General features: G+C 44.0%; 1 protein-coding gene across 4 annotated transcripts; it reads left to right on the top strand.

The window, feature by feature from the left end:
- Positions 1-20: 20 nt before the first annotated feature.
- ARHGAP19 (Rho GTPase activating protein 19) lies at positions 21-18501 on the top strand. Of its 4 annotated transcripts, XM_079977229.1 has the most exons (13): positions 100-171; positions 4633-4836; positions 5496-5596; positions 7198-7454; positions 10731-10811; positions 11134-11343; positions 11647-11873; positions 12057-12143; positions 12850-12915; positions 13397-13588; positions 13717-13815; positions 14045-14155; positions 16508-18501. In XM_079977229.1, exons 3-13 carry the CDS (start codon positions 5568-5570, stop codon positions 16562-16564), a joined length of 1416 nt encoding a protein of 471 aa, XP_079833355.1. In that variant the 5' UTR covers positions 100-171; positions 4633-4836; positions 5496-5567; the 3' UTR covers positions 16565-18501. The 4 variants fall into 4 exon arrangements, with proteins under 4 accessions (XP_079833354.1, XP_079833355.1, XP_079833357.1 ...); XM_079977231.1 differs by lacking the exon at positions 5496-5596; XM_079977228.1 differs by lacking the exons at positions 4633-4836; positions 5496-5596 and having other exon boundaries at positions 21-171.
- Positions 18502-19446: the final 945 nt, after the last annotated feature.

Below are 19446 nucleotides of genomic sequence, written 5' to 3'. Positions count from 1 at the left end.
CGAACAGGCCAATGGCTGCGCGGCCACGAGGCGGCGGCGGGTGGGACTATTTTGCAAACAGCCAATAGGCTTTTTGCAGTTGAAGCGACCAATCGGAAGGCAAGGCGGCAGATATGAGATGGCGGCGGAGTCGGCTCTGAGAGGGAGAGGAGGAGAGAAACGAGTGGGCAGGTAGGTCGGTTGCTGTGTCCGCCGGGCGGGCCGAGGTAGCGTGGCCAGAAGACTTTGAGAAGCTGAAGTGGGTCAGGTGAGGGCGGGGTTGAGGCAGAAACAAGGCATAGGGTATACGAGCCTTTCGCTGTGGTGCCTCAATCATTTGTGTGGCCTTGGGACGTGAGGCCTGTGGTCCTGCCTCTAGGGCATCCTGTTTCATAGAGCGGAGGTGCAATGCTCTGAAGCCCATCCCGTCTGCTCTTGCTCTTTGCCCAGGGGCTGAGGAGGGCGAAGGAGGCGGATCTCCCTTCTCCCTCTGGACGCGCCTGGGCGAGGAGGAAGTCTGGGAGTGAGTAAGGGGCGACATGACAGAAGAATCTGATAACATCACGCGTGGCATAACAGATAGAGGAAGGTTTTCTCCTTCTCTCATAACACTAGGACGAGCGGCATCCAATACAGCTGAATGCTGGAAGACATAGGACAGATGAAAGACGAGGTCATAATTGGTTAAATTATGGAACTCGCCCTGCCAGGAGGCAGTGATTGACACTAACCTGGACGGCTCGAAAAGAGGATTAGACAAATTCATGGAGGAGAGAGCTGTCAATGACTGCCAGCCAAGATGTGGTTGTGCAATACCTCCACAGCTGGAGGCAGCAGTGGTTCCAAATAGCAGTTGCTGGAAACTTCAGGAGGGGAGAGTGGGCTCACGGTGGTTTCCCACTGTGAGAACAGGTTGCTGGACTAGATCCAGCGGGCTCGTCTTATGTTCTTATGAAGGGAAATCCTAGTGATTCGGAACTGGGAAAGGTTTTGGGGTGGTTGTTGGGTGGGATGAAGGAGAGATACAGAGGATGTCAATGTTCCAGTCTAGTTGACATGTGGTTCTTCTAGATATTTATTTTATTTATTGCATTTATATACAGTACCAGTTTTTTCTCCAAGGAGCTCAGGGTGATGTACATGGTTCTTCCCCTTCCTCATTTTATCCTCAAAAGAAGCCCATAAGTAGGTTAGTGCTGAGAGACAGTGACTGGACAATGTCACCCAGAGAGCTTAATGGCCGAGTGAGGAATTGAACCCTTAGTTTCCTAGGTTCTAGTCTGGCACTAGCCACTAGGCCACACTGTCTTTCCATGTGCCAGTGTGCACACCTAAAGTACAAAGTGTGGTTTTCTGCCCTAATATCAAAGGAATAGTGTTCATACAGAGCTAATGTGGTGTACTGGTTAGTGTAGGACTAGAATCTGGGAGACCAGGCTTCATATCTCTGCTTGACTCACTGGGTGACTGTGGGCCAGTCAACCTCTCTCAGCACTAATCTACTCAGACTTGTTGTGAGGATAAAATGGGGAGGAAGAAGTATGTATGCCATCTTTAGCTCCTTGCAGAAAATGTGGGATGTAAATACAGTATATCAAGAAATAAATGCAATGTGTTAACAGGTTAATAATACAACTGTTGCTACTTCAACCATTATTGGAATGATACATTTCAATACTATGCAAGAAACAAGTCAGAATAAAATTTCTTTTTTAAAATACATTTTATTGATTTTCCAGAAGACATTTTCAAAACAATTGGTTCCCCACTCCCCCAGAATAGAATACTAATGTGTCAAATTTTCCCATAAATCTATATGCATAATTGGTGGGTGTCAGTCATCAGGGCATTTATTTGAATATTTTATAATGGGATGCCATATTGCAACAAAATATTGGTTGTATCATTCAGGTCGTGTGTTCTCTTAGTTAATTTCTCAGATAAAGCAAGTGTCCACATATTCTGTTTCCATTGTGTGGTGTGTAGATGATCAAGTCCTTTGCAGTTTTTTTATAGTTTATTTTTGCTATGAGTAGTTGCGCCACTACTAGAAGAAAGGTGGTAAGTTCCATGTGTAATAAAATAAAAATTTCTATTCTAGAAACATCCTCCTTGTTTTGTGAGCTTTTGATTTTTTTTTCAGGGCTTCAGCATGTTTATTCTTCGCATCCTGTAGGTTAAATGGCTTCTTTGCTCAAGCTTGCTGGAGTCTGCTGTAGAGTTAAGTTTATTTTCTGCTGTATTTTTCAGGGAGCACCAGTTCTTTTTTTTAGGAACTGCAGTTGGAGCAATTCTGTTTGATCTTACAGTGTAATCTTCAAAGTCATCCATTAGCTTAGGCCTTTGATACAGACAGCATGACTACTGCTCTGTTTGTAAGAAATGCCAAAATGAATGCTTAGTATTCATTTCTCCACAACAGGCATGTTTTATTAAGCAGTTGGTTCTTCCATAGTTTATTTTCTGACCACCTTTCACTGTTAAAAGGCCTTTCTTCGCACTTTTAATCCCTTTATTCCTTGAAATATGGTGCTGCAAGGCTCTGATATTGATCCTCTGGAAGTTGGAGATTACAGGAGGAAAGTTTTCTTAACACTTATTTTATGGCATAACCTTAAAGGGCTGCAATCCTTCAGATGCATGAAGTGTTATCCTGAGTTGCAGGTATATGTACACATAGTTGGTGAGGATTAAAATCAGAGGAAAATGAAATGCAAAAAGTATGAACAATAATAATTATTAGCTTCTCATTCTCCAAACAGTAGTTGATGATAGCACAAGCATCCTAGCACTGATACAAATATACCATGGTTCAAACCACAGATTACAATTTGTCAATATTTTATATGTTAAGCAGACACTGTTCTGTGCTTAATCAATTCTTATCAATATTTTCCCCCAAGGCCAATTGCTCCTTGCAATACCTTTTATTGTTAAATTAACTGTTCTACTTATTAATATCCCTCTGTACCTGCCGTGACTGAACAATCATCTTCTACTGTGGCCTTACCTCGAATGCTTGTGGGTGTTCTTCACCTTATTTATATTTATATGTATTTTATAGCCTACTCCACCCTGTAATCCCATGTTGAATTACATACAAGTAACATGCCTTGCCATATATTGAAGCATATCAAAGCAAGCAGCATCAGTAACAACACTGCAGTGGAATGCATATTCTTAATTAATCCTGTACCCCCAAAGACCTATGCAAAGAAGTGTGTCTTGACCCACTGACAATGTAGTTACAATAATACGGCCAGATGCATCTTAGAGGAAAAGCATGGCACAAGCTGGGGGCCACATCAAAGAAGGCCCCCCCACACTCTGTCATGGCCCAAACCACCTGTAGGATCTACACAGCAGACCTTAACACCCAGGCGAGTCAGTACGTATTAGAGCTGCTCTTCAGATATTTCAGCTCCAAGTATTAGGTACTTAAGCACAGGGTCCTAAACACCAAGTTAAAAGTTCTGGAAGCTGTCAGAGGCTCAGCCTTGTGCATGACTGAAAAAATATTATATGCTACTATAAGAAGCCTAGATGTTGCTTCAGTTAAAGCGATCACATAATTCCATTAGTCTGTCTTTCTATTGAGCCTAGCTCCCCTTTGTTTTGCTATGGCACTAGATCAAAGTCCTTGAGGATTTTATTCCATTCACAAAAGTCTTCTCATTCATGTCATTGTCACTCATCCTTCCCCGCCCCAACCCCTTCATGAGCAAAACATTGCCCTTGCTAATTTGGTTTTTCTTCAGCCTTGGTAACAAAAACCAAATAATCTTTTCTTCCTTCTCCTGGACACCCGCTTTCTAATTGGACACAAAGAATAGAGGGGGTAAAGCAGCAACACTGAAGGTTATTGCACTGATGATTGCAATACTATTGTGATAAAAGCGGAGAATCCAAGCTGCAAAGCAAACAAGATTGCTCCCCCTGCCAACATCAGTAACTGCTCTTTTCTAATATTATGCAAACTGGGGGAGTGGGCTGTACACATCCTCCTCCTCCTTTAACATGGCTGCAGTACAGGGCTTTTTCTATTGTGCATGACTGGGCTGTCTGAGAAGGGTTCTGATTGTATGTGCTGTCTCGCATTTCCATTTCATTAGCGTTAATACTGTAATAGGCAGGCATATTTTTGTGCGGGGGAGTGTTGCTGATAAAGTGACCTTTCAAAACTACAAAGCCCAGTAAAATGTAGCACGGAATAAGAGGGTTTAGAGCTGTTTCCAACTGTGAGGTCTCTAATCATAAAATTGGGTTGGATTTTAGTCGTCAGGGCAAGACAATAAATGGACTGCAAGCCCATTTCTTTGTTACAGTATGCCCCAAATGCATGGGGGATTAAAGAATTAAAACAAGGGGAAAGCTGTACTCAAAAGATCCTTCAGGCTGGTTTCAGATGAGAAAAAGGCAACAAGAAGAGATGGGATGTAACCTCTAATTATTTATGGTATTGTTTTCTTTTGATTGTTAGGTTTTTGAGAGTACCTAAAATAAAATTTAAAAATAAATTGGGTGGGGCAAATGATGGAGGCAGGCTGTCCCGCGATCTTATGCAATGTAGTTACACACGGGAATGAAAAACATGAAAAGGGGAGATTTTTAAAAGATTTCTTTTTATTAATTATTTTTTTATTTTACTTGTAGCCAGCCTTTCACCAGCCCTTCTAACCAGGGCAGGTTAGAAAAAGATCACAACTAAAAGAGTACAATTGTATTAAAACCTCAAAAAATATAACCACAAAATTCATCAGTAATGCAATTGACAAAATAACAGCCCAGGATAGTAATTGAAGAGGAGGGAGGATATCAACTCAACCAAAGGTCTGCATAAAGAAAAGTAGAAATGTGGTAAGTCTAGATGGAGATGATGCATGAAAGGTTTCTAGTAACTGGGAATGGTGAAGTCAATGGAAGAAGTAAAAAAAATTGGGGTTAAGTGCTAAGGTTGCAAGCTTTTGGAAGTCTCCAGCAGTGAGTGACATCAGATCCACCAGGTAGGGTAGGTAAGGCACAGTCATGAAGGCACTAAGGCAAAGAAAAGAATTTTATGCAGAAGATGTGGAAGGAAAGTCAGTAGAGATGAGAGTTTATATATTGTGTGAATACGCGCGCGCACACACACACACACCATGCATATACACATAATATACTGGACATGAATGAGGGGAATGTACCAGCATGAGTCCAAGAGCTATTTTCAACTGCGATGTCTAAACTATTGTGAGGGTTTGCTTAAAATTGAAGAAATCTTAAAAGTAATTGTTTAAAATCATGGGCAGAGTCTGTCAATGAATATGACAAGGACACTTTTCTCCATTCAGTGTTCAAGTCTGATGCAGGTGACATGCCTAGCGTTCCATCTGTCACTTTCTGTGGGGTAGGAAAAGTGGAGAAGAAGTTGGTTAGCCTGAGTTCTGCTTTGGCTCCATATCAAGGTTGATGCATTTGTGCCAAGAGGGCTAATAAATGAGTCTTTGTGTTGTTTAGTGTGCATGGAATTTGCATAGGCTGTGCTGGAGCAGGCAGATCCGTTTCTGAAAACAAGGAGCAAGTTCTTCTCACTGTGTCTCTGCTTCCCAATGCCTCATCAGAAGCTTTCTGCACTTGTGTAAGCAATCTGACTTTCTGTGTTTATTAAGTAATAGGGGCTATCAGATTTCCTAGAAGTTTAGATTTGAAACCCCACAAATAGGTATTGCATGAATGACAGTCAAATTTAGTTCAGTGGATTTTCTTTAATATTTAGATCATGACTGGGACACACGGGAGGGAAGGGTGAATAACTGGCATAGCTATTCTGTGGAGTGATCAGTTTTATTGGGTGAAGACACTGCATTAAGCAAGTAGAGAGAAGTTGGATCTAATTAGATTACAATGTGTTTTGGACACAATGTACTTAGTGGGCTGACATGTATAAGACAGCAGAATGTGCTGCAAGTGGGAGGTCAGTCGACAATCATTCCCAGCTGCTTGAGCTGAACTGCTCCATCTTGTCCTCGGCTTGTTAAGCACGTCAAACTGCAGGGTAGTCTACCGAGCAGCACTGGAATCAGACTGCACTTGGCAGCCAACTCACCAAGTGGCTGGAGAAAGCGGTACTTCTCCATGCTTTGCTGCTTTTGGAGTGATTTTGCCAACTTAATTGCTCCAATTAAGAACCTACTGTCCAGTTACAACTCACCCCTAGGCTGGCACTGCAGCAGGGTATTACCTACACGGGTGGCTTTCGGGTAATCTTCGTAAAAATATCCCACTGCATCATGGCATTCAAGTGCATAAGAGATAATTTGGTTAAATTCATGTGACAGCCTTTCTTCCTGTGTGTCTTTAAATGTTTGACTTGCAACAAATTTTTCATAATACTTCACCTCTAAGAAAACAGATAATTATATTTGTTGAGTCCAACTGAACCCCCTCATAAAACAGGAATTTGCTCTCTTTGCATAGAGAGAAACCTGGCACAGAATGTCACGTCTCAGAAGATGATGCAATCTCTACCTCAAATCTGTTCTAGATTATTTTCATACATGCTTAGTAATTTGGAATGTAAGTTAAATTGTTGGTCTTTTTGTTAAATATTTTGATTAGGATCTCAATACCAAACTTTGGCCAGTTATAAGGTCTTGCCCTCTGTAGGGTCTGATGTCTAATATGACAGGTGAGTGCATCCCTCAAACAGAGACCATGCTGAAGGACTATCTCCAGGTTGTACTTGATTGATTGCTAAATGATGTGCTATCTGGTCAGCCCCACCTGACTTGATTTATACATGTTGTGCTGGTATCTACAGCAAGGATAATAAGCCTCAGGCCCCGGGGACCAAATGTGGCCCTCCAAGCCTCTCTATTCAGCTCTCAGGATGGCCAAAGCCCATACCCGCCCTGCATCCTCGTGCTTTTATCTGGGTTGAATCTATTCTTAATTATTGTAACATCACTTTATTGCCTTGCTGCAGAGTTTTGTGTGTGTGTGTTTTAGAAACTTTTACATGGTGGATGTACCTTATTGTATAAAAAGTCACATACCTGCCTCTGGCTCTACCCTCCACTGGTATGTGGCTCCCAGGAAAACTGTCCATGAGGGAATGCTGTCCTTGGGCTGAAATAGGTTCCCTACCCCAGATCTGCAGGTGGCTCCTGCGTAGCTGAGTATTTTAGTTTGTGTTCAGGTATGTCTCCCAAAGTAATGTATCTTTGTTTCTCTCCCTAGTGATGCCATTTGCAGTTTAGTTATCTGCAATGACTCCTCCCTTCAACGGCATCAGATCATCTTCAATCCAGACTTCTTTGTGGAAAAGCTGCGACATGAGAAACCTGAGGCATTCACAGAGCTTGTGGTCAGTAACATCACCCGGCTGATTGACCTGCCTGGAGCAGAGCTAGCCCAGCTGATGGGACAGGAGGACCCTCAGTTGCCTGGCACATCCTCAGGGTTTTTCCGTTCCCTGATGTCTCTGAAACGCAAAGGTGAGCCTGATGTGTTGGCTAAGATTTTCCCCTTAATTTTTTGATGTTAAGCCTTGGTATCCTGGGTACAGCCTCTGCTAAGTGTCCCACATATGTGGCAACAACTCCAAGGAAGTATGTGAAAACTTTTCTGGTCCAAGTACAGTGCTGACCAGCCCCTTATCAAAAGAAAGTACAGGCAATTCTCATTTTACATGGGGGTTCAGTTCTGGACCCCTGCGTGTGTTGGCGTAGCGTGCGTAAGCCCATTCTACTCCCACTCTGTTCCACCCCCGTTCTTCCCCTTTTCAGGAAATCTTTATGATGCTTCAGGGCTACTTCTGGGTTTGGCGCTGTGTGCGTGATCATCGTTATTCGGACAGAGCCAGTGTGGTATAATGGTTAAGAGCGGTAGTCTCGTAATCTGGGGAACCGGGTTCGTGTCTCCGCTCCTCCACATGCAGCTGCTGGGTGACATTGGGCCAGTCACACTTCTTTGAAGTCTCTCAGCCCCACTCACCTCACAGAGTGTTTGTTGTGGGGGAGGAAGGGAAAGGAGAATGTTAGCCGCTTTGAGACTCCTTAAAGGGAGTGAAAGGCGGGATATCAAATCCAAACTCTTCTTCTTCTTCTTCTGCTAAATCGGTCATTGCCTGTAAGACAATGACAATGTTTATTTAAATACTTGATTTACACAAGGGGTGGGAAACCTGTGGCCCTAAGATGCTGCTGGACTCAAAGTCGCATCAGTCCCAGGCAGCATGGCCAGTGATGATCAGGGATGATGGGAATTGTAGTCATCAATATTTGGAAGGCCACAGGTTCTCCACCCATAGTTTTCTTTATCATCCCTTTCAATTCCATTCTTATGGAGGACAAAGCTCTTGTTTTGGCAGCCATAATGGTGCCACCCATGCTAGAAGGTAGTATATGCATCTTTATTTTTTTTAAAGCAGGTTAAAAAAAAAGTCCCAAAACAGAAAGGAAAAAACTGCATAGGTGTGTGCTTCTATGGAGGGTGGGAAGAGGAGGTGGAAAGCAGCAGAGAGTGAGGAGGGTGTGGTGTGCAAAGATGCCTGCCCACAACATGAGATCCACTTTTGGGGGTAGTTTACTACATACAGCTGCAATAGTAACGGACTGGAATAGGAGAGCTGGGGAGAGACCTTAGCTTGGTGACAGAGCATGCGCTTTGCATTTGGAAGGTTCCACATAAAATCGCTGGCTTCTACAGTTAAAACTAATGTGCAAAATGTTTGCCTGAGATCGTAGACATCTGCTGCCAGCCAGACAAATAGTCTACTCTGATCTAGATGAGTAAATAGTCTGAACAGTGTAGTCTATGCCTTATATCTTACCTAGAAAAGCAATCACTAGTTCAGCTGTCAACTGGTGTACCTTTTTCCTCCCATTGTGCTGCCTACACTTTTGGGTGTGCCAGGTTTGGATGAATCTTGTGCTCCCACCCATACTTGTAAAACATTTATGTTTAATTCTTTGGTCAGCTGGTCATTCTGTGCTACTAGCAGGCAAGAGGATTCCTATAGCGAAACTCTCCTGCTTCAGCTGGCTCTCAGTCTCGGTTCCCTTTGAAGATACCCTTATTTGTATCTCCTCTTCAAAGTCTTAACTGGACCTATGTAGCTGCTAAGAGCAATGTTCCTATGGTGTTGCTTAGAGATGCTGAACAAGGAAACAGTCAGTTAAGTTGGGAGAAAAATCTGGTAGACAACCAGCCTTGGACTCTCAACCTGCATTTCTACTTGTTTCTTTTCTGGCAAATTTATTTTGCTGGAAGATGATCAGAGTGGCTGGGGCAACCCAATCAGATCGGTGGCATATTACTATTATTATTATTATTACTAATTACTATTCATCTTCATCATCATCTAGGGATATATTCCTTCCAAACTGAATTAAAATATACAGCCCTTATTTCCCACTGCAATATAACTTACAAAGGTTTCCATCTTGCCCTGGCAACAAAATAATTAACGTCACATTTAAAGGATGAAATGTGAGATTGCTTGAACAATCCTTTACCTGCCTAAATATGACTACAAATATCAGCCCAAATATCTAAGATGTAGTTTTTATACAGATGTTCTATGTCCTAGGAATATTGGGGTGGGAGGGAGTAGGCTTAATGAATGAAAGAATGAAGAACCTTTAGGTTGGGGGGATGGAAACATGCAGGGTGATGTATAACGCTGGAGAGAAGAGGGATGAATTTGGAGGAGATTACTGGAAGGTGAATGATAAAGATTTGGGTGGAAGAAGGATTTTAGATATGAGCAATAATTTTGCATGGTGTGTAACTGGATGTGCGCACATGTCATGTGGCCCTTGAAGGGGTGTCCAGCCCTCAATGCCAAATAAAGTTAGCCACCCTGTTCTGGGGTATTTCCCTGTAGTGGGGAGGGGATCCTTGGATAGCTTGTCCCTCCCACTTGCTCCACTGGGCAGAATTATTCAAATGAGATAGCTCGTACCTTCCAGTGGGAGGGTGACCCCTCCAGTTCCTTCCTGTCTAGCTCCTTGTGCAGGAAGAATGTCATGGGACTGGCAAATTGATTCCCTTTGTGGCCATGTATCAAAATTCATTTTTACTTTAATGCCAATCACATATTGGAAGTTACCATGTTTTTCTATTCCCCTTTAAAGCTGCTAAATGTATATGGCAGTGTTCTGCTAATGCTTCCTCCCACCCCTCCTCCGCCATGTGCTCCCCACACTCTCCCCAGAACTGCTCCAGAGAATTGAGGGAACACATTGAACAGAATTTGGGGCATGTGAGGAGAGAAGAGAAACATCAGCCTACTGGTATCTAAATGGAGTTGCATGTGCTAAGGCTGTGTACCTATGAATTCCAGATGATGGAGACAAATAGGGAAGACCATCATTGCTATGAAATGTTCAATTAGGCCTGCTGGAAACAGAATGCTTGTCAAGATGGACTTCGGGTTTGCTCCAGGAAGTTAGTTTTTATATATTGCCTATCCTTCTGTGGAATCTGTTCCTTTGGGTCATTTTGAAACAGATCCAAGTTTAGAAAACCTGTATCTGTTTTACAGCATACTTTCCTTTCCAGATCACAGTAAGCGTTTTTTGTTTGCTTTTTTTTAAACCTGAGAAGATGAGGAGTTGCATTTGCAAGAGAAAGGGTCGAAGTGAGCACACAGTGAACTGGGGCTTTTTAATTCTGCCTTTTCAGTATAGTATGGAAATGCTTGCACATTTCTGGGTCTCACAACAGTTGATGATGTTGGCTACTCATTATCTCCTTTTCATCTCTAGAGAAAGGGGTGGTTTTTGGAGCTCCACTGACTGAAGAAGGTATTGCTCAAATATCTCAACTGATAGAATATCTACATAAGAGTAAGTGGTTTGTGGTTTCCTTTCAGTCGTTGTTTAGTCAAGGATAGTGGACTGGCCTGGGGGCACAGATTTAACTCATTTCTGAGCTGAGGAAGTCCTAGGAGCTATGTGATTCTAGACACTAACCTTTTCCTGCCCCCCCCCCCCATATCAAATGTTTAGTGATTTTTTTGTACTAGACCTCTGTAGGATGTTCAGATAATGTGGCAGGAAGAAAAGGAAAGTATAAAAGGTTAAGAAGCTTTGTCAATATACTAGAAGAGGACAACATTTTATCTAACATATTCTTGATACCCCTCTTGTCTTTTTTCTCATGGTGCAGATCTGCGGGTGGAAGGCTTGTTCCGAGTGCCAGGAAACAGTACCAGGCAGCAGAACCTGAAAGAAGCCTTGAACAGTGGGACAGAAATTGACTTGGATTCAGGGGAGTTTCACTCCAATGATGTGGCCACTCTGCTGAAGATGTTCTTGGGAGAATTACCAGAGCCTTTGTTGACCCATAAACATTTCCATGCACACCTCAAAATTTCAGGTGAGTCAGCCTTGGAGGGAAGTGGGAACCAACCCACAGGATGTTAGCATCAATAATTTGGGGTTTGCCTTGTTCAGTGATAAAGCTGTTGGGTTAGGATCAGAGAAAGGCCTACTTTCTCTGCCCATGTCATAATAGAAATATATAAGCATGAAATCTTTGGGATTTCTGATTTATGCTGAGGAAAAGAAGAGTGCAAAGGAGTGTGATGGCAAGTTGGGAATGGGCAGTTGATAAAATAGTGTATAGTTTCCTGAAATGTGTGTGCAGATGAAGTTTCTTGAGATGTTTTCCTGTTAATAGATCTGATGCTGTTGGATGACAAGGGCAACAAGACCAACATACCTGATAAGCAGCGTCAGATTGAAGCACTGCAGCTCCTCTTCTTGATCCTGCCAGCCCCCAATCGCAGCCTGCTCAAATTGCTGTTGGATCTGCTTTATCAGACAGCCAAAAAGCAGGACAGGAACAAGATGTCAGCTCATAACCTGGCTCTTATGTTTTCACCTCACATTTTGTGGCCTCGAAATGTAAGTGGTGTTACATTTTTAGGCAGCAGTACAAAAAACCAGGCTGGGAAGGAGTTCATCTGTCCTATCCCAGCTTGGCTGCTGTGTCCTAACTCCTGAAAATAAACCTACCTCTACCAGGGATCTTGCATCTTACCTACACTCTCCTAACAATTCTGCTTTGGTGTTTTCCACTATTGCCAGGTGACTGCCAGTGACCTACAGGAAAACATTCCCAAGCTAAATAATGGGATGGCTTTTATGATCAAGCACTCGCAGAAGCTCTTCAAGGTAGGTGCTTCAAAAGGAAGGGACAATCTCTATCTCTCTTTCAGTATCTGCTTAGCAAATGTGCCAGGCTGTCCCCTCCTGGGGGAAAATATGTTCTGTGCACAGTCCTGACACTGTCAAGCCTGACACCTTTTTATCTGTTACTTCCTTGGAGGTGCTGTGTACTGTGCCTGCTCCCTTTGCTGGCTAGATCACAAGTGGCACTGATATGTGAAAACAAGGCCTCCTATTCTAAATGGCAGGATATCCTGCACATGTGAGTGTCCTTGTAGTTACCGTGCCAAACTCTGCCTTAACCAGACAGTGCCCCTTTCCTGATCAGTTACTATCATGGTCTCTGAGGCTGCTCTTTGGGTCCTCATCTGTCCCTCTTTGCCATTTACCTTAATAAATATCCCTATTAATGGCTAAAATCGCTAGAAAACTAGGCAGGTTCACATTTAATTGTCAAAAAGTGAGACTCCTAAAGCATCTGGTAGCATACAACATATCTGAGATGATAAAGGACTGAATGTTTGCCCTGGGTGACCCTCCTACCTATAAAGGAAACACGCTTCAGAAGATTTTGCATGGATTACATTCAAAGATGAAGTTGCTGGTCTGGCGGGGTGAGTGCCTGGAGCAACTGCTATAGGATGGAACCTCAGAGTTGGGGAGACTTTGGCTTAACTGTGTCTGACTCCTTCTGTTTCACTCTTCTTTCAAGGCTCCCTCATATATCCGGGAATGTGCAAGGCTGCATTACTTGGACTCCAGAACACATGCCTCAAAGGTAAGAGCAGTCCATGACATTGGTCATGAAAGGGAGCACCCAACATGGGCACCAGCAGGTCAGCAAACTGATAACTAAAACAGTCTTGTTCATGAGAATTTCCAATAAGGGATTATTTGGGGGAAATCTATTCCTTAGGAAGGCAGAAAAGACGTAATTCGACCCCAGTTTTGTCACTTGGACTGCTACATATCCCCTCTATTAAAATGTGTTTTAGTTAATTCTAGAGAATGGAACAAATTCTCATTTAACTGTCAAAAATAGAACAACATTATTACAGCACATGCATATTTTGGGGAGAGAGGAAAAGATCGGGCCCTCAGCTGTTCACCCAGGTCTGACTTTGCTACTGGATATGAAGCTCAGACTACCTTTATTAGTGTGATGAAAGGCAAGATAGCTATCATTGGGAGTGGGGTGCTAATGGTCTTTATAGGACAAAACAGCCTGAAGTGCAGAGGGTTCTTTTGAATTTTTGCAGGATGACTTGGACTTGCCTGTGCCCCGGAATTTCAAGGACTTCCAGCTTCTGAAATTCAAGAAGCGAGGACTGGTGGATCCCTCTGCCCAACAAGAAGACACACAGCAACATACAGAAGAAGCACTGAAAGAGCTCTTCCACCATGTTCATAATATGCCAGACTCTGCCAAGAAAAAGAAGCTCATTCAACAGGTAGAAGGGAGACTTGGGTAACTGACTGGAGCAAAGGGGCTTTGTGCTTGGAATGGAAACCAGGATCAATCTTTGGGATAGATGGGCAATGCTGCAGAGTTAATTATGCTATAAAGTGTGTGTTCTAGTTTCAGAAGCACCCTGAAGCTCTCACTCCTCAGGCAGGTGTACCCACACCCCGGACCCAGAAGCGGGCTCGCACTCGTTCCTTCAGTGGCTTAATCAAGGTATGGCTCTTTCTACCATTAACAATAACTTCGGCTGCAGTGGTGCTGCTCAAGTTACTTCTCGCTGGTGTATGTATCGGGCATATTGTCTGCTGTACAGATGCATAAGTTTTCTGATGGTATGGGGTGTACATATTCAGACTTCCATAAATAAGCCCTATTCTGTTCTGTTGCCTTTTTCTTTCCGTTCCCCAGTCACAATCCCAGTGTTTTCCTTTTCTTCATACAGCGTAAGGTGCTGGGGAGTCAAGGGTCTTTGGATAAAAAAGGGAAGGATGCAGTTTTGGAATCAGCGGGCATGAAAGAGCAGAAGCATGGCAGCAAGGAGAATGTTAGCATGGTAAGGCCAGCTGGAAGAACAATCACTGTGCACTCATAATGGGGTTGGTTCATGAAGGGGGTTGCTGCTAGCTATTGCCTGCAGTTCATATCCGTCTGCACTGATATGGCGCCCTAAATTATCCTGAACACAACAGGAAGTCTGGGAATAAGCCTAAAGCTCTAGATGCATCACTCACATGACTAACGGAGCAGCCCTAAGCTGTGTTGGTGCTGGGGCCTGGAATATGCCACTGCTATGTGAGTGGAATGGCTACTAAATGCAGTACCTGCTCAGCCCTGGACATGAGTGGGGAATGGAGGGAAGACACACCAGCCATGACCCCAACTTCCTTGGAAACACTGCTATTGTCCACCAGTTTCAGAATGTGGTAGAAATGATACCTCCCACGCTGCCCAGAAACAAAGGGAGCCAAACCACACTGGCAGGCTTCTGAGTGGAGCCATGCTAGCTACGACCATGCTTCCTCAATACACAGCATCCCAACATGTGAGCCTCAGTAGCACAGCTCCCAAGAGGCCCCAGGCAGCCTTGTAGGAAGGGATCCAGCACCTCAAATACCCCACCCCACATAGTTGCACACCAGCCTCAGATCCCTGGCAGCCCATAGAACCAACCCCCAACCACCCCGTGCCTGATGGCTCTGCCTTCTGGATAGCATCCCATCCCTCACTGACTGCCTCATATCCCCTGGCAGCAACACTCAGCCCCTTGGTGCATTCTCAGTGACCCATCTGTGGAGCCAGAGGAAACAGGAAGTGAGGAAGCCCAAGTCACATCCAACCTCCCTACCCACCCTCCTTCCAAGAGTTGCATCCTAAAGCCACTTGAACCTGATTCAATACTTATGGAACATTGATTTTTTTTATTGACTGGGACCTGACAGAGTGGATCTGAAAAGATAAAGAGGCATGTACATGGTTACTGACCAATCATCCCAGCAGAGTTTTTGTGCTGAGTGGCCACCCTACAAAGGAGCAACTGGAAGGGAAATTTTCTGTGCCATGTTTGGTATAAAGTGTTGGTGTTGATGTTGACATGGATGTGTATTGAAGGGGTACAGGATCCAGCATAAGTGCTGCTTGTCTCTGTTGCCCATAGCTGTGACGCTTTCCAGATACGTATGTCACTGGCTGAGTGTTCTGCCAGCATATCTGTTGTGGCAGTGACACATGTGGCATTCTTCCATTGCAGCAGGGTTTCCACTGAATCCTGTAACCCCTGACCCAGTGTAGGAGTGAGCCCTAAGCCCATCTGCCCTGCTGCTCTTAGGTAGTTGAACTCTTTCTTTCCCAGTGTAACAAAAGGCTGTTTCTTTCCTTTCCAAATCTGTGGAATTGAACTTGATGCCTCTGCTCCTATTGGCTGATGGCCATTTTTGCATTTGGATGCTCCTTCCTTCTGAATTAAGGCTCCATATTTTTTTCTGGAGCAGCTTAATTTCCAGAAGTTTGGCAGACAAGTGTGTGACACGGCAGGCTAGTAAATCTATGCAGCATGAGTAAGATCATGTTAGAAGTTGACTTGAATTTAGGCAGGCCAGTTGCTGGCAACTGAACCATCCTATCTTAGAGAGTGACAGCAAGGTTCAGAGGTTAGAGTTTTCTCATCTTCCCTAGTTACAGAAACCTGCTTCCTCTCCAGCCATCAATGTGATTTGAGCAAGTCTTAGGTCCCCTGAGGACAGGAAAGGGGAGTTCAATTCTGTATGTATACATTACCATGTATAAGCAGCAGCAGCTTGCAATCTCATGTTCTCCTTTTTGGTATGAAGCCTATGGACTTACAGAACTGCCTTTTGGAATAATAGAATCATAGAATTGTAGAGGGGGAAGGAATCCCAAGGGTCATCTGGTCCAGCTCCATGCAATGCAGGCATCCTGCCCGCAGCCACCCCTGGGTGGACCTGAACCATCAACCTCTGGTTAACATCCAGACACATTGACCCATTGCACCAAAGAGGCTGCAAAGATTCTTTTTAAGTGTGTGATGTGTGTCTATAGCTTGATGCCTAAACTCATTGCCAAGAATTAACCAAGAAGCTGCTGTCAGGATAGTTAACTTTTATCTGACAGATAAAACTAGTGAATAGATTTAAAGTGTTAATGTTAGTCCTCAAACTGCCTTGAGTAGGCTATTTCTCTTGGCAGCATCCGTGAATGAAAGGAAGATGTGCAGAGAAGCAACCAAGCTAGAAGAGTGGGTTAAAATGGTCCTTAGCCTTAAATCTGGTCTTCTCAACAGGAAGCAGAGGTGTAATGTGGCGAAATGTGTCCGTGGCTTCCTTTCCTTTCCTAATGCTTGCAAGCACAGCTCAGTACAAATGTACTAATTATTCTCCTTCTGGTACAGGACTCCCGTAAATATACTCGATTCCATGGTTCCTCGACAAAGGAGTCTTCCATTTGAAGATCCACTCAATGGTCGGTCTCTCTCTTTATATCAGTATATATCTACAAACAGCAAAGACTTGCAGCTCTGTGGATAATGCCTGCTACTCCCAAGCTGTGAGTCAGGACTCGCTTATCCCTCTAACCTCACTTATTGGAGCCTGGCCTACAACTGTGTGTCTGCCAGAATAACAGACTCTTCCATTGAACATGAGGAAACCACTATTCAACCACTTGTCTAGCCTGAGAATGGACTGGACAGTATCTGCAGTATAGCCTCTCTTTGGAGAGGTTGCTTTGTATGCCTTGTTCTCTCAGCTGTCCATCTTTCTAACAGTTCTTTGGGACTTGGCTTACACTGTCCTGTTTTGTGGCTGGTGTTTGTTTGTTTGTTTTTTGATTTTGGCTTTTAGTGTGTACGCACACTGTTTCTTTTACCCCTGCAATTCCCATTAGCATCCACAGTAGAGTCAAGCTTTCAGATCCCCTTGGCAGCTAGGCTCATCTCGGCCTCTCTTTGTATGGAAGTCTCTCTGTTGTGGTTACTGATGGGATTTGAGAAGTAGCTGTGCTCTTAGCTGCCTCTCCCAGATTGCAGGGATCTCCCTCAGGCCTGTGGCTCATCTGTCACAAATCCCAGCATCGGACGTATCTAAACTTAGACATCTTAAACCAGGGATGCGGGGAGCCTGTGGCACTCCAGATGTTGTTGGATTCAGTCTCCAGTTAGCCCAGCCAGCATGTCCTATTCTTGGGGATGATTGGGAGTTGTAGTCCAGCAATATCCCTCATTTAAGAGCAGCGGTAGCAGGAAAGAATTTCTGCAAACTGCCCCTTTAAAAAAATAGAGCCCAAGGGCTCCTTGCCTGAATTCTAGCATGTCTGGTGAATCACCTGCAATGTGATTACATCTTTCTCCCCTCAAAAGGCCGCCAGTTCTGTTGCCACAGACACTTGCTTTCCGCCTGCTACGATTATTCTTCCATCAGCACTGCCAAGACAGCGTTTTGGCTGAGGCTCTGCCTGATGGAGTCTGTTTCACTGCCCCCTACCTGTCACATTCCCATTGTCTGTGGCCCAGGCTCTGATGTACGCTGCTCAGGCAGGACAGGGGGCTGACAGTTTAATGACTAACAATCTGCTGAAAATGCACTGAAAGAGAGGAACTTGCAAATACAGAAGGCTAACTGACTTGCTCCCTGGAAAGGAGGAGAGGCTGTCAAGATGAATAAAAGAAATGTTCCTGTTTCCTTCCATCAACGAGAAGAGCACAGGTGGGAGGGTAGTGCAATGCTATAGCAATACTGCTATTTGCAGCTCTGTATTTGCTAAGCTTTCCCTTGCACCTAAAGGAACAAGTGTGTGTCTGGGTCAGGGGTGGTGAACCTGTGGCCCTCCAAGTTGTGTTGGACAAAACGCCTATTAAAACTCCCACCTATTACCAGTACACTGTCATCCGCCCCAGCTAATGTGGCTGAGTTGAACAACATCTGGAGGGCCACTTACTATTCCTGATAACTGGCTTCTGCCTTAGTCTCAGATAGATTTGGCTCAAAGGCTTTTGCAAAGGCACTGTATATTTGAATTTCCTAAATATGTGAGGATTGAGCTTCTTTTTATTATTCTAAAAAGACTGTTGTAAATCTGTGTCAGGGACCCTGTCAAATGGTCTTCTGATGTGTAGAGATGTATACACCCCTGTTAAAGCAGGTATGGGGAACCTGTGGCCTTCCAGGTGGTGTTCAACTCAACCTCTTGTCACCCACAACAAGTAGCCATATGGTCTGGAGCTGATAAAGAGTTTGGGGTCTGACCACACCTGGAGACTCACAGGTTAGCTGCTTCTATGTTCCTCATCTCCCCAACCTTGAAGCTGGTATGTAGCTTCAGCCAAAGAAGTAGAAAACTGCTAACACTTGGGAGGTCATAGGCAAGACTGAAAATTGCCAAAAGAAATCTCAGGGGAAGCAATCATAGTGGGCAAAACCAGTTTCGGTTACTCTAGATCTTAAGCTTGGGTCATTCAAATCTTAGCGGTATTGTAAGTGAAAGCAGGACTGCCCCCATTGTTGTGTCAGCGTTGTTGTGCAGGTTCTCTGACTGCCCCCATTGTTTTTCATGTTTTACTGTTCTCTTAACTTATCCTTATGTGGACAACCTTTACTTATTTATGCAATGTAGTGATGTAAGTAAAATAATATGTTGTTTCTTGTGGTGTATTGCCCTCTGTTAATGTGAAAATCCTACATTAAATACTGGTGGTTATTGGTGCCTTCTTAACAGACTCTTGGCTAATTTTATTTTTTATGCAGAATGGAGATCGGATTTAAGAGACGGAGAGTCTGTGACCATAAATATAATGACTTTAAAAGTGTGTGCTTCTGGAGCTGGGCTTGACCAGGGGACTCCTGTGCCCATTCCCTTCCAACTATCAACAACCCACTTCTTTTCCTCTTGCTCTTTCCCATGATTCTATATTCTTCCCATTACTGGCCCATCATTCCACAATGGTATAGAAAGTGGGCATCACAGTAGTCCTCATAGACATTGTAAAACGGAAGGTCCTCCATTCTGTTATTGGAGGACAACTCTCATCTGCTGTAGCCAGCACAGCCAGTGGTCAGGGCTGATGGGCATGGTGGTCCACTAACAGCTAGAGGGTCACTGGTTCCCCATCCTCTGTAGAAGGGCTTCTGAAAAGACATTTGGGAAAAGAGGGAGCCTGTATTAGATGATCACTATGGAAAGAAGGTTCTTCCCACGGACTGAGTTAATGGAGTAGAGAACCAAGACAACAATGCAGTCAGAATCCACCCCACTTCTCCACAAGGCTTAATTGGAGGGGAAGGCATAGTTAGGTTTCCTGCTGGCATTGACCCCTGTTGAAAACCCCTGGAGAGC

This window comes from Podarcis cretensis (assembly GCF_951804945.1).
Source record: "Podarcis cretensis genome assembly, chromosome: 5".
NCBI lineage: Eukaryota > Metazoa > Chordata > Lepidosauria > Squamata > Lacertidae > Podarcis > Podarcis cretensis.
The sequence above is the reverse complement of the archived record's forward strand: the minus strand, read 5'-3'. Positions and strand labels throughout refer to the sequence as shown.